Source organism: Hylobates moloch, unplaced genomic scaffold (assembly GCF_009828535.3).
Source record: "Hylobates moloch isolate HMO894 unplaced genomic scaffold, HMol_V3 SCAFFOLD_1, whole genome shotgun sequence".
Lineage (NCBI taxonomy): Eukaryota > Metazoa > Chordata > Mammalia > Primates > Hylobatidae > Hylobates > Hylobates moloch.
In genome coordinates this window covers 198,407,714-198,423,248 of record NW_026652276.1, presented here as the reverse complement: position 1 = coordinate 198,423,248, position 15,535 = coordinate 198,407,714, and the positions used below count along the sequence as shown (strand labels likewise).

Genomic DNA, 15,535 nt, shown 5'->3' with positions numbered 1-15,535 from the left:
GGAAGAGCAAACATATTCTAACCAAATACAATTTTTTTCATGGTTAATATACCATAACACATAAATTAAGATATAATAATAGAGAATCATTTATTTGGTTCAGAATTGTATACTCTACCAGTTCCATCTGAGTTACCAATCAGCCTTCAGTATCTTGATAATTATTTTAATGAAATAAATGTATTGAGCATCAGTGAATATATGTAGGAAATTCTTTAATAATGAATCAATATAATATACTTGCAGCGCAAAATAACACCCTGGACCAACTACATAAAATTACAGCCCATGAAAGTGAATTTATGCAACTAATGCATGAATATTGACAGAACTTAAATGCAATCATTTGACTGTCAGAAACATCAAATATGAGGTGGAAGTCTACCATGATAAACATATTTTTAAAAAATTAAGGACAGAATTACTAACAATATTGAAATTATTGGAACAACTTACTGTCTTAGGTTTTCAATCATTTTTTCCATTGCTTCTTCCCAGCAGTATGCCTTAACAGATTGGATATTTTCAATCATTTCTGAGGTAATAACAAGTCTTTCACTGATCTTCCCAGCTCTCTGATCTCTGTAAATCAATCAATCAATCAATCAATCAATCAATCAATCTAATAGTAAAAACAAGTCAAATTATCTATTAAGAACTTCTCAAGGTTTTAAGTCATATTTCTCTTATTCAACAGATGGGCATTTATTTTATTATCAAATAGATGGTAACAAAAATAATAACCACTGTTTGGTAAATGCCTCCTATGTGCCAGACGCTGTACAGACTCATTCCATATGCTATCTCCATCCCTTATGACAGCCTATGAGCGGTGGGTATCTCTATTTTAGAGATGAAAAAAGCAGACTCAGTGAGGTGAAGTGGCTTGACTAAGGTCACATAACTAGTAAGTATGTAATCTGGGATTCAAACAAAGTGCTATTTGACTCCAAAACTTAGATACTTTCTGTCATACTCTAGCTGACAAACTCAAGCCCTTTATCGTAAGCAGTGACTTGTGTAAGTCATTCATTCACTCGTATTAGTTATTCTGTAACACAAAGTAACTAAGGCTCTGGTGTGATGATCTATAAACCAGAGTAGTAAAAGCTAATAAACTCTACACAAAAATTAGGTATTCCCTTTAATTCACATAAATGTTTTCTCCTTTTTTACCTGTTTTATAATCTACAAAAATGAACTGAATCAACATATTTATAAAGAAATTCTAGAGACTGACAAGCAAAAAATGTACCATTGATACAGGAAGTAATATTTACACCATCTTAAAAAGTCTTTTTTAGGCCGGGCGCGGTAGCTCACACCTGTAATCCCAGTACTTTGGGAGGCTGAGGTGGGCGGATCACCTGGGGTCAGGCATTCGAGACCAGCCTGGGCAACCTGGTGAAACCCTGTCTCTACTAAAATACAAAAATTAGCCGGGTGTGGTGGCATGTGCCTCTAATCCCAGCTACTCCGGAGGCTGAGGCAGGAGAATTGCTTGAGCCTGGGAGGCAGAAGTTGCAGTGCAGTGAGCTGAGATCATGCCACTGCACTCCAGCCTGGGTGACAGATCTAGACTCTGTCTCCAAAAAAAAAAAAAAAAACCAAACAAAAAAAATTTTTAATGACACTGAAGATCACAGTTCTATGTATAGAGCAGTCCTGGTTTTACTAAAGTGGGCTTTTTGAAAACATAATTTTTAAAACTTTCAAGCTATGAAAATAGGTTGCTACCTGTACTTCATCATCATTCTCCCTAGTCCAGCCTGAAAAAGGGCAAGGACTATCAGGAAACCAAGTCCACAGAAGGCAGAGGCCTGTAACAACTCCCAGATTAGCCCCATGAGGAGTGCCACTTGCAAAGGAGCGATCCACACAAAATGTGCCAATGCAAGTCCCTGGAAAATAAAAGCACAGCAAAAACAGGTGTCATTTTATCTTCCACCCCTAGAAACTAACAATCATATATGAAAGAAAGCGAGTAAAAAGAGCTTATATGATCAAACACTTCGTGGTTCTGAGCACACTAAAATCTAGATAATCATTACATGGAGCACATAGCAATGTGCTTAAACATTCTACACATAGAATAGCTTTTCCCAAAGAACAAATTTCAAGTCAGTGCATTTTTAAGCATATTTTTATTCAGTGGAATTGAGATTGGACATCTTAAGTATCATGTCCAGGTTTTAAGTAACTTACTTCTTTTTGCATAAAGCAAGAACCACAGCATAGAACATGAGAGAACAAAGAACTCTCTCCAGAGACTCAATCCACACAATCACAACTCTGTCATTTGACAGAGACACTTAGAATAAATATTTGCTCAATTCAACAGTAATTAATTTTGTACCAGCTGTGGGTCCAATGCTGTTTTAAGTACTAGATATGCAAAGATAAATAAAACACATTATCTGTCCCAAGGACCTTGAATTTATTTTTCACATAAGACAACACAGAACAAGAATTGCTCAGAGTATCATATCTGGCCAAAGTATATAACAGATTTAAAGTTTTAAAAAGAAGCAAGGTCTGATAAGAATAAAGTTTTGAAAAATCTTATTAACAACAGGCTAAGGTGCCTTTGAGTTGGGTGGTTCTACCAGACCCCAGAATGGTGCTCTGCTATACAATTGACCTTTCTCAGTTTCCAGAATAGGGAAGCTAGAGCTGAGCAAGATTTAACCACTAATTACTATTATCTGACCCAGGAAAACTCCACCTTTCCAGTTGTATAATTTATAACAATAGTGCCTAAAAGATTAAATCAATAGGTACATACTTCATCAAATTTGTTCAGGTTGTTGGAAAGGAGACTAACAAGTTGTCCAATACTTATTTTATCTAGAACACGGCTTGACAGCTTTAAAGTCTAAAAGAAAAATGGGAAGTTAGATAATTTCAACAAACAAAATACAAATATATTATAAGTAACATTATAATATGACTGAGTAATTCAGTTATTACGCATTCATTATTAAGTAAAGGTAATGAAAATTATGTTCTATTCATCTAGCTTACTATCTTCTCAGATTCATAAATGTTTCTTTCAACAGTCAATATTATACTGGCATGCTTCTAGTTGTTTTATTTTCCAGCATCTAGAGAGAAATAATTATTTTTTCTCCTCACAATGAGAATGATATTATACTTAAATACCCATTTATATCATGTGGGAGTTTTTCGTTTTGTTTTAAAAGATAGAGCCAAAGGCAGTGAAATTCGAAATTAAGCCTTGGTCTTGAATTTTTCATGTAGTCCTATACTAACTCTTTTGAATAAAATTACTTTTAAAGTCAATAAAAGTATATGATGAATAACTGAATAATTAATACTTTTGTGAAAAAGTTTATTAATACAAAATCCTTAAATTTTACAAAGAAAAAATGCAATGCTATATGAAACATAGTTAAGCAGGTAAATTATTTTTTATCTACTTATTTATCTACCAATTAAATTTACTTAATTAAAATTATAAAGTTGACAAATTAATTATGATTATGTTAGATCAGAGTCATACTTTGCCTATAAAACTGAAGAATTGATTTGCTATTAGATCACTTTGACTGGGAATTATCTAATATTAGTTTCAAGTGAATCCCTCACATATTCGTTGAGCATTTAGTAAATGCAAATCACTCTACTTGATGCCTCAGGGATTATTAAGATTTATTAAAACACAATCTCTTCTTCAAGGCGACCTAGTATATAAATAACTAAATATAATATGATAGATGAGTTAAGGAAGTAGAAAGTAATAGGGTAGTTAAAGTTAAAACTCCTAGTTAGAAAAATCTGGAAGGATTTTCTTGAGGAGTTAGAATTTGAGATGGTGTAGAATAATAAATAGTGCATAGATAAGCATAGAAAAGAAGGAATCAAGGCAGTGAATTCCAAAACATTATCAGAGCAATATGAAGTGGGGGAAAACCACTGAGCTAAATTGCACATAACTTAGTAACAGGCTTAGTCTCGAGTGACTTTGGGTTCTGCACAAGGCTTAACATGGAGCTGTGTGCACAGTAAGGGCTCAATGAATATTTTTATTAATTTATTTATCTCTGCATTCTTTAAAAGTATAGGCAAAGCTCAAGTTTGTTTGTATTTAAATTCATTATTTAAAGTAAAATGTTGCAGAATTTGGAACAAAGCAGAGAAGAGCTCTATTACAAACTTTGGAACATTGTAGGAAAGGTACCACATATCCTGGCCATGAGGATGAAACAGGTCAGATATGGGAAAGCATGAGACCTGGGAAGAGTAAACACAAGGTTCACATTAGGGAGCAAACCAAAGCCACATGGAGATAGGATTGCCTTCTTTGGTGATGATGCCATTGTAGGCCAATAAGTGTGGCTAGAGAGATAAAGCAAACTGGGCAAGAACACAGATATGCAACATTGAGAAAGGAAGACAAATACAATACCACCTAACTTTTTATCAATGCATCTGGGTCTGAAAGCACCTATATCCTGTATTTGTGCTAAATGTTACATATGGACTTGTTTACAAACTAACCTGCCCCTTATTTCATCTCTACCCCTGTTTAGCCCATGCCTGTCTCTTTCTGCATTACAGTCTGCCCACTAAATATCAGTACTCTATTGTCCCTAGTGGTTGGACAACCCTCCAGTTCAGAGATCGTGATTTACCTATTTTAGAAATGTTGAAGCAGTGTTCACACCATGTTCTGTACTTTTTAAATCTTAGTTTCCTTATCCATAAGATAGGGATAATAGTACCTACCATTAATAGTTGTGCGGAAGATCAAATGAGATAGTGTACCCAATCGCTTAAAAGCTTGTCATGCATATCCTGAGCTATTATCATTATGATAACAAGCACTTTCTATAAACATTTATTAAACTGAATTCAACTTTCTCTCATATGCCAGCTGTGTAGATTCCACATTCTGAATGATATCTAACAATGTCTTCACTTATGTAAAATGTTCAGATTGAAATAAAACATTTGTTGACTTATCACATGTTTTCCTGGTACTTGTGAACTGATGAGATTGCAGCTGAGGTGATAACTGTGGACTCTGTTTTTTTTGTTTTTTTTTTTTTACTTCTGCCGTCATAAAAGGCTTTTTTGAACAATAGAGCATGGTTATGAAGGTTTTAATTGACCTTGCAGGTATATCTTAGAAGTGTTATGGGTTATTTGCTAGAGGCAGATTTCAGATCTATGCCCTTAAAAGCCAAGTATTCAACATATAACGTTTTTACATTGATAAAAGAAAAGAGAGAAGAAGGGTAAAGCAATATCCAAATGAGTCCATCAAAAACAGCTTTTTATAATGACTTTGCAGATCCAAGTTAGTCACACATGGTAGTGAATCAGGATGACGCAAGCACATGCCTTTGAAACAACCTTAAATTGTGTTTGTAAGGTAGCTAAATGTTAATTAGAATTCACCTAAATGATGCCTCGGCAACTTGGTCTCTCGTCTGGACAATACACGCAGAAAAGCAGACTAGGTTCTTATGGTTTCAATGCACGTGCCGTTCCAAAAACTTTAAATTTGTAGGGCTCATAGGATGATAAAAATCCAACTCAAAATAAGGCAGTGGATGCTACTACTTATGACAACCAGTTAAGGTGAAAACTTTTATTGTTTGGGTTATCATTAACAATCATATATTATACTCTTCTTACTGAACGTAAAGATATGTGGCATTGTACTATAAGATGATATTTTGTCACTTTTATGTAGGCTGTGTGAGTCATCTTAACAGGAAACCATGGATTCCAAAAAAATGATAACGATTAGGAGAAAAAAAAAACTACAACAGAGGCAGTTTACAGAAGATACTCAATAATTATCAGTTGAGGTTAATTAAATTATCAAGGATAATTAAGAGCATTAATTATTCCTGCCATTTATTTAATAGGCATATTAAATTAATTTCAGCATTTATCCCTTACTTGTACCAGCTCACTACCTAATTTATGACATTAACACATGTACGATACAGAATATATGTGCCATGGGGCCTGTGCAAGGAAGTATTACCTTCTTATAAATCAAACTAAACATAGCTATTCTCATCTGCATTCCAATGTGATGAAGGCCAAAAATGGCTGGGTGTAGGAGCAGTGTCCTCACGATAAAGAGAAGGCACAAGCCTATGCCTAGATAAATCGCGATAGAGCGTTCCTCCTTGTTATCTGGGTCATAGGAAGCTATGATTCTTCCCAGTAAGAGAGGCTGTACTGCTTTGGTGACTTCCTGCAAAAGGGAAAAACAGAGAAATTAAATTTCATTTCTTTCTCATAAAATACCCTGATAATTTCAACACAAGACTTTTCATCTTTAGAGGAGAATTAAAATGAGTTTATATAGAGGGTCATACCATATGTGAAACTCTTAGCAATATTTTCAATATCTTGGTACTTTGAAATAAGATTTGGGATTTGTTATAGCAAAAGTCAGTGAGAGATGAGTTTACATATGAGGTATTTTAAGTTAAACAGTGAATAGTGGCCATAAAATAAAAAGTATAGTTTCTGAAATGGTTTAATTAGTAACATCTAAATAGCACTTAACAGTTTCTAAAGCATTTCCCTTTTTTATTTTTCATAACAACTTTCAGTATCAGAGTGGGCTTTTTTTTTGTTTACTATAGAGACTTTATTTGCTACAGAGTAGGCATTATTATTTTCACATGGCAAATGAAGAAACTGAGGCCAAACAGACCAAGTGACTTGATGTAATTTTAAATTAGAACTTTCAAAAGTGTTTTGTGCAATGGCATTATTTTCAGAATGAACTTAGCTTCTCAAGGCAACCACATAAAGCAGAGCTGGCAACGGGAGGGAGGAGCACACCAGCATTAGTGGTATTTAAAATCAGCCACTTCCAATGCTAGTCACTTCTCAGTCAGCAATAGGAATGGACTTTGGTGAAGGAGTTTGCCAGCAGCCAAACCCTCAGGCCAGATTCCAATGATTCCTGGACTCCTCAAAGGCCCGTGAGTCAATGAGAGAGAGCAGAAGTTATGTTTTCCCAAATATACCTCATCAGGGTCTTCAATCGACTACTAAACCAAATTGTCCATCGAATTTATTACCACTTCTCCTGAATATACAGGAATAGATCTGAATCCAGGGATTTTGAACTCAGGAGGTCTAATTCTTACCCATCTTGTTAAATTGACTTCAAAAGGGAAGGACACATAATTCCTCATTTTGTTTTATAATGACTTAGTAAAATAGGGATCAGAGGGTAACCCTGAAAGGAAATGATGTTATGAAAATTAGTTCCATTTAAAATATATATTTCCAAGAAAGACTGCCCCCTACCCCTGGTATTGCCAAGCATTATTCTGCCTCATCCCTTAATTTGAGGGGTTTTTGTCCATTTTCTACAATGTATTTTCTAAACCTCAAGTATCCAATACCTCCAGCCCCGTCATTCTCAATAGATGACCATGCTTTCTACCTCAATGTCATCCCCACAAGAAACCCTAATCCATATAGAGCTGTCTGTGATTGAGTAGCTTTGTGTAGCTGCTCATTCTGTGCTTTATACAATGTTTTATTTTGAATTAACTATGTCAACCAAGGCTCTGAATGCAAGAAAACATTCAAACTTTTAAAAAGTTTCCAAACTAATGACAAACCTGGAATATTATAGTTCTCTCATCTCACATAGCCACATTTTAAATGTGAGTTTGAATGATAGCAGACAGGCAGGTGCTAAAAAGAAAATTGCCAACCTCCTACCCAAATATTACATGTTAACTGTTTGCTATATCTACTGAAATATTTTTGGAAAGTAAGTACACAAATGACTGCATACTTTATATTATTTTATGTATGTTTTGTACTTCTATTACATATATGTTTATCTTTAGAATATATATCAAAGAAGAATGGTTTTTGAGGTTTTTAAATTTTATATAAATGACATCCTACTGTGCTTTTTACGACTTTTTAAAAACTTAACACTGTGTTTTTCACATTTGTCCTTATCGATACTTGTATAACCAACTCATTTATTCTAAGCACTGCCTAACATACCACTCTGTGAATAAATCGGGATATTTGCCCATTGCCATACATTGGAGCAGTTGTGTTGTTTTCACTCCTAAGCTACTGCAGTCAGTGAAAGTGCTGCCCTGGATGTTTTTTACAAAGTTCCATATGTATTTGCCAACCTTTCTCTAGATTCAAGTATTTTTTTTTCAAAATAACTTTCTTAAATTAGGAAAATCTACAATTAAGGTAAATCTTGGATTTAAAATTATAAATATATCTGCATTACAAACATAATTGCTCATAGTATGCTTACAGTGGCAATATTTAATCCTTAAAATTATTTTAGATTAATATTTTATCCCAGAATTGTTCTATATTATGTTGTTTTTCATAGACAAGTGTCAATACCATCAATTTACTTTGACTTAGTTTTTTTTTTTTCCATGACTAGTGGGTTTGTACTTGGCCAAAATGCTCTCTAAAGTTGCAGTCAAGGCCACTGGATTTACATGTGCTATCTATGTTAGAAGTATCACATGTGGTCATGAAGCAGAGGGCAAGGGGCATTATTTACCATGCATACCAGATAATGCATCATTTCTTGTTCATTGTAAGACAATAACGGGAAAGGTATGACCTGTGAACACTGCTTATAAAGTCAATTGTTTATATCATGATTAGCATGAACACATTTCTCCCCTTTCAGACCTCATTTCTCTGCTAATATATATCTATACAGACATACGATAAATACAGAGACACTGGATAGACTATCTCAAAGAATATAGAACTACTGATAAACAACACATTGCAAAGCAAGTATGTAAATATTTTTAAAGGTAACTTGTGTCTGTAGGATGCTAAAAAGAAGCTTCTGAGAAAAAAGAGAAATATTTTAGCAACCAAGCTAAACTTTAGCACAGAATTTTTCAAGTTAGAAGTGTAAAGACTTGTATAAGATTTTTTTCTTTTGAGTAATGTGAACTAAAATCTCTTCCACTGGATTTCTCCATTATATTTTCCAGATCACAATAGACCTTTCCCTACCACAATAGACTTATTTGTTGAATTTTTATTCAGTTGTAATTTACAACAAAACACAATTAAAATGTGTATTAATCTGAGTGGAATGCCTTTTTTAAAAATTCAGAGACAGGGGCCAGGCGTGGTGGCTCACACCTATAATCCCAGCACTTTGGGAGGCCGAGGCAGGCAGATCACGAGGTCAGGAGATCGAGACCGTCCTGGCTAACATGGTGAAACCCCGTCTCTACTAAAAATACAAAAAAATTAGCCAGGCGTGGAGGCAGGCGCCTGTAGTCCTAGCTACTGGGGAGGCTGAGGCAGGAGAACGGCGTGAACCCAGGAGGCTGAGCTTGCAGTGAGCAGATATCGCGCCACTGCACTTCAGCCTGGGCGACAGAGCAAGACTCCGTGTCAAAAAAAAAAAAAAAATTCAGAGACAGTCTTGCTTTTCTGCTCGGGCTGGAGTGCAAGGGCTATTCATAGGTGCCATCACAACACACTACAGCCTCAAATCCATAGATCAACAGATCCTCCTGCTTTAGCCTCTCAAGTAGCTGGGATTACAGGCTCATGCCACCATATCTGGTTTGTAATACCTATTTTACATGTCATTACTGAGTTTGTTGTCATCTTTCCTCAACCAAAGAGGACATAGTCATCCTTTGAACAACAGTAGCTATTTCACAAAGAACTGGTAGCATTACTCTGGAAGGGTATATGTTTACAAACTAAAATGCAGTTTATTTTCGGTATGAAAAATTCTAATAATAAGATCATCTGCAAACAGCAAACCAACATAAACCTCACCACCATATGGAGCTGTTACCATTCAAGGACAAAATTAGCACTCCGAAACCCCACCCCTTCTATAGTTTTCCCTAATCTGTTTTATGCATCATGTTCTTTAATATTTACAATGGAACCATTTACAGATATCACCTGATTTTTTTTTTATTTGGAAAAAACACTGGTAACTGATACCTAGCTTAATCTATGAAGTGCAATCCTTCATAAAAATTATCCCTAGAATGACTGGGAGAAACGTAGTCCCTATATTCGTGGTACAAGAAAGCTGACTGTACTCCGTTATTCAGAGTATTTTCAGAGACACAAGAAATGTCCTGATTTGCTACCACATGAAATAGTACAAGCAAACTTAGGCTTGCATGTAAGAAGGAGGAATGTATAATTATTTGGATATTTAATAAAATAGTTTATTACTCTGTATCAGACACAAATCAAGATGGAATTCACTTAATGTCTCACTTCAATAATAGAAGAAGCCTGATACCAATGTGTAAGCCAGCGTGATGGTGAAATAAATACTGAATTCAAAATCGTGAATTCCAAATTCTTATCCAGCAGATTACCTACATTGGCTGTGTTACTTTAGTCACTTCTGTGCTCTGGACAGTTTTCCTCACTGATAAACTAAGAGGTGGAGAAAGCTAATTGTAATGTCCCCTCCAGTGCTAACATCTCTGATTATATGATCTGAGTCTGCAGAATCCCATGGCAGAGGCCAAGAATTCCTTGGGTAATTGTCCTAGTCCTCATCCTGCCATGACTATGGCTGCTTTCTACTCAGAAGGATGAAAGTCTGAACAGTATGAGTTCAGAAGATCATCTGGGTAGAGAGGCTCAGATTAGAAAACAGCTCGAGCGATTGCATTCCTGGTGGGAATAATTTTGTGACTCAATTTAGATCAGCCTCCCAGGGAAAATTTGGAAGCCTAAAAATATCTCCTATATCTTCTAGGAGTTATATCTCATTTCTCACAGGATCTTCAAGACCAGAGCTTCAAAGTTATTGTAGATGAGTCTAAATTCTTTAACCATGTATGGCTAAAAAATTGTAATGCATACCTAGAGATCAAATGTGTAGTCTAGAGATAGGAAAGTCTTCTTTTTCTAGATATTCAAACCATGAAGGAAAGTTCAGGTGAAAAATTAGAAACCTGAATTCATGCTTGCAATTACATTAAATGAATTAATCCCGGATAACTTTACTTTAAAAATTACAGTTCTGATCCCAAAGCAGAGCTGTTTCTAAGTAGAATGATGGCTTGGAAAACTTCTAAGGCTACACTGTTTTCTATTGTGTGAGGTCACTTAATAAAATCACCATTATCATTTTAACTTGTTTTAAATATAAGTACTTTACATGTCGTTATCCCAAGAATACTAGGACAGTTTAATTTTGAGAAATTAATTAACAGAATACAGAAGAACCTATGATTATCTCAGTAACAACTGAAAAGGAATCTGATAAAATTTCAATATGTTTCCAATAAATGTTCTTAATAAACTTGAATATAAAGATATATTATTAACCTGAAAAAGGATTTCTCCTCAAAATAACAATCAATGCCATAATTAATAAAAGTCTAGATGCATTACATTTAGAGTCAGGAAAAAAACAGAATACTAGCTATTACTACCATTTAACATTTTTCTAGAACTTCTAGGTAATAAAACTCAACAAGAAAAATGATTGAGGTACAAATATTGGAAAGAAGAAGCAAGAAGTATCATTATCAGCATAGAATATGATTGTGTAACAAATGTAAATGAATCAAGAGTTTAATAGATCGAGGTTTAAAAAATAACTATGTTAAGAAAATAGATTTCTATATACTAAAAATGACATCTAATTAAATGAGTATCCCATTCATAGTAACAATATAACAAAAGATACACAGTAATAGCAATAAGATATATATCTTAAAATATACATTTCACAAAACATTATTGGGACATATTTTAAAAGTCTCAAATAAATGGAGAGTCTTAAAACTTTCTAAAATGAAGAACTTAATGGTGCAAAGATTACATTCTCCTCCAAGTTATTTTATAAGATTAGTGCAATCTTCTTCAACATTTACAGATTTTTTGGAAGTGAATTTTTAGTACCATAAGAGTAGAGACTGTCAGTCTCAATTTTTGCAACAATCCTAATACCATGCACAATACCAAGCACAGAATATCCATTCAACAAATATTTGTTGAATCAATGAATAAAATGATTATAAATTTCATTTGGAAGAAAATTCATCAAAAACATTTGAGGAATAAGAATAATGTATCAGAGGGTTTACATTACTGGATATTAAATCAAAAAGCCATAATAATATGTGACATGACAAGGAAACAGACTGATATATCTTGAAAGTCCAGGAATATGTCCAAGCACATGTAATACTTTAATATATTATAAAATACGGCATTTTAATTCAGTGGAGAAAGAGATCATGCAATAAATGATGGACAAATTGGATACTCATCTTTTTGAAGTCAGATTTCTACCTCATACATGCATCACAATGAATTCTAAATAGAGTAGATATTTAAATGTAAAAGATGAAGTAATAATAACATAGATGCATGCTTACATAATATTTGAGTGGCATGGGCCTTTATAAAAGAATAATGTCAAAGCAGAAAACAAAAAGATATATAGATTTGCCAGCAAATTTTTCAAAAATTAAAGCTTTTAATTGTAAAAAAAAAAAAAAAAAGAACTCACTAGAAACAAAATTACAAGGCAATTGACAGGCTAGGGAAAATATTCTCTCATGTATCAAGTAAAAGACAAATACACCAAAATAAAACCACACAAAGGACATGAAAGGCAATTCACACACAAAAAGAAATATAAATGCATAATTAATATACAAAAACAGAGTAAACTCACTAGGAACCAAAAGTAATGCAAATGAAAATAATAATATGCTCTTTTTCACTTAGCATTTTTAAAACATTTTTTTAAATATCTATTGTTAGGACTGAATTTTCACAGTTTAGTATCAGGAAAGTAAATTAGTAGTGCACCTTTTCTGGAAAGCAATTTATTTGTATTTGTACATTTAGGTAGAGAGTCAAGAACACCTTCTAAGAGTCAGTTTTTAAAGGGGTGTGTATTGAAGGACGTTTTATGGTAGTAAAAAAAATTGAGGCAATTTACATACTCAATGATGAGGAACTGATTAAATAAGTCATGGTACAGCCATATGATTCATGAAAGTAACTAGGTAGAAAAACATCTAATGACATGGAAAGGCATTCACAACACATTAAAGGGAGAAGCAGATTAATAGCACATTATGTAATGATGACCTCTCCCCTTTATTAAGTATAAATTCCCATGGGAAAAAGCTGGAAGGATTAACATCAAATTTATCAGTAATTATCTGATTATTCTGATTATTAATCAGAAAAAAATAAAAATTTGGATAAAAATTTCATATAACTTACAATAATAAATAAAAAGAAAACATGCATACAAAAAATGGAAGAAAGCAAATACACCTACACTCAGAACCTATCATAGGATACAATGAATGCTGGCTTATATACTAAAGCAAAAGTTTAAGATTTTGCTTTTGGCAGGGTAAAAGTGAGTGTCAATTTTTTGTCTATTTTGATACAGCAAAGTCTGACAATAGTTTTTGGCTTCATATAAATTGCTAAGGAAATGAATTTTTCTATATTCATCATAGAAAATAAAAACATATTCATGCTTAATCCACTGAAGAATTAAGAGGTTTATTTTTAAATATTTCCTTCATTTTGCCACAATTGTTTATAGTTTTTGCAAAAATACACATATACCACACGTAGAACAGAATCTCAAAAAAAATCTACCTTTCCTTTAGATTCAATGACTAATTCAAAATATTTTGGTTTTGGTATTTTCCTTTTAGTGCTTACTGATTTTATTAATTATTACTGGTAACATCTTCACTAGAAATCTAAGCTATATTCTTCATATTTTATAAGAAAAAGCCCCTGGATTTGCTGAAATAGCAGCAATAATAGGTTTGGTTCAGATAATACAATAATGAAAGATGTGTTGGGCCGGGCGCGGTGGCTCACGCTTGTAATCCCAGCACTTTGGGAGGCCGAGGCGGGCGGATCACGAGGTCAGGAGATCAAGACCACGGTGAAACCCCGTCTCTACTAAAAATACAAAAAAATTAGCCGGGCGTGGTGGCGGGCGCCTGTAGTCCCAGCTACTCGGAGAGGCTGAGGCAGGAGAATGGCGTGAACCCGGGAAGCGGAGCTTGCAGTGAGCCGAGACTGCGCCACTGCACTCCAGCCTGGGCGACAGAGCAAGACTCCGTCTCAAAAAAAAAAAAAAAAAAAAAAAAAAAAAAAAAAAAAAAAAAAAAAAAGAAAGATGTGTTAAAATATTAATTTTAATTTCTAAAGTAATACTAGAATCTAGCTGTCATTTTAAAGCATTAGTAAAATATATTCTTGTGCCTTATAAAAATCAAACTGGTGCTACAAGATTTGCTTATAGCATATATACAGAAATAACTAAATGTAAATAACGAGTATTTGTGCACTTAGGTAGAGAGCCTATTCAAAAATATAGGGACCGGACTGGGTGCAGCGTCTCACGTCTGAAATCCCAGCACTTCGGGAGGCCAAAGCAGTAGGATCACTTGAGCCCAGGAGTTTGAGACCAACCTGGGCAACATGATGAGACCCTGTCTCTAAAAATGAAAGGCAGAAACATACATATATATGTTTTCTATATGTATATATGTTTACTATTTTCTAACCTATTATTGCTGCTATATATTTAAGTCTATGAAAGACACATATATACACATATGTATATATGTACATATTAATAATATATAATATAGCCTGTTATATATTATAGTATAATCATATATATAAATTATATTATTTATAGTATTATATATTTATTTAGAATAAATATTACTATATTATTATATAACATATGTTATATACAATTATAACATATGTTATGTATTATAATAATAGGTTAGAGACATATATGTGACATATTATATATAGGTTTTATATATACATTCCTTTCATATATTTAAATTGGTGAAAAGGTAATTATGGTCTTTGCCATTACTTTCAATGGTGAAAACCACAATTACTTTTGCACCAACTATATATAGGGCTCTATATAGAGAGAGCACTTGCTATGTGCCAGAATCTATTCTATGTGCTTAATGCATTTAATTCTCACAACAACTCTATAAAACATGTTCTATACAGCAAAAGAAACTATCATCAGAGTGAACAGGCAACTTCCAGAATGGGAGAAAATGTTTGCAACCTATCTACCTGACAAAGAGCTAATATCCAAAATCTACAAGGAACTTAAACAAATTTACAGGAGAAAAACAAACAACCCCATCAAAAAGTGGGCAAAGGATATGAACAGACACTTCTCAAAAGAAGACATTTAGGCGGCCAACAAACACATGAAAAGAAGCTCATCATCACTAGTCATTAGAGAAATGCAAATCAAAACCACAATGAGATACCATCTCACACCAGTTAGAATGGCAATCATTAAAAAGTCAGGAAACAACAGAGGATGTGGAGAAATAGGAATGCTTTTACACTGTTGGTGGGAGTGTAAATTAATTCAACCATTGTGGAAGACAGTGTGGCAATTCCTCAAGGATCTAGAACCAGAAATACCATTTGATCCAGCAATCCCATTACTGGGTATATACCCAAAGGA

At 33.8% G+C, this 15,535-nt stretch overlaps 1 protein-coding gene across 1 annotated transcript in view; it reads right to left on the bottom strand.

Moving 5' to 3' along the window:
• The window catches only part of CFTR (CF transmembrane conductance regulator), a 166,215-nt gene that overhangs the window by 130,637 nt on the left and 20,043 nt on the right, over nucleotides 1–15,535 (bottom strand). The window contains exons 4-7 of the mRNA XM_058441560.1: nucleotides 6,023–6,238; nucleotides 2,786–2,875; nucleotides 1,738–1,901; nucleotides 457–582 (exon numbers count right to left, since the gene is read on the bottom strand). Coding sequence (XP_058297543.1) covers nucleotides 457–582; nucleotides 1,738–1,901; nucleotides 2,786–2,875; nucleotides 6,023–6,238 — 596 coding nt within the window. The remainder of the gene's footprint in view (nucleotides 1–456; nucleotides 583–1,737; nucleotides 1,902–2,785; nucleotides 2,876–6,022; nucleotides 6,239–15,535) is intronic.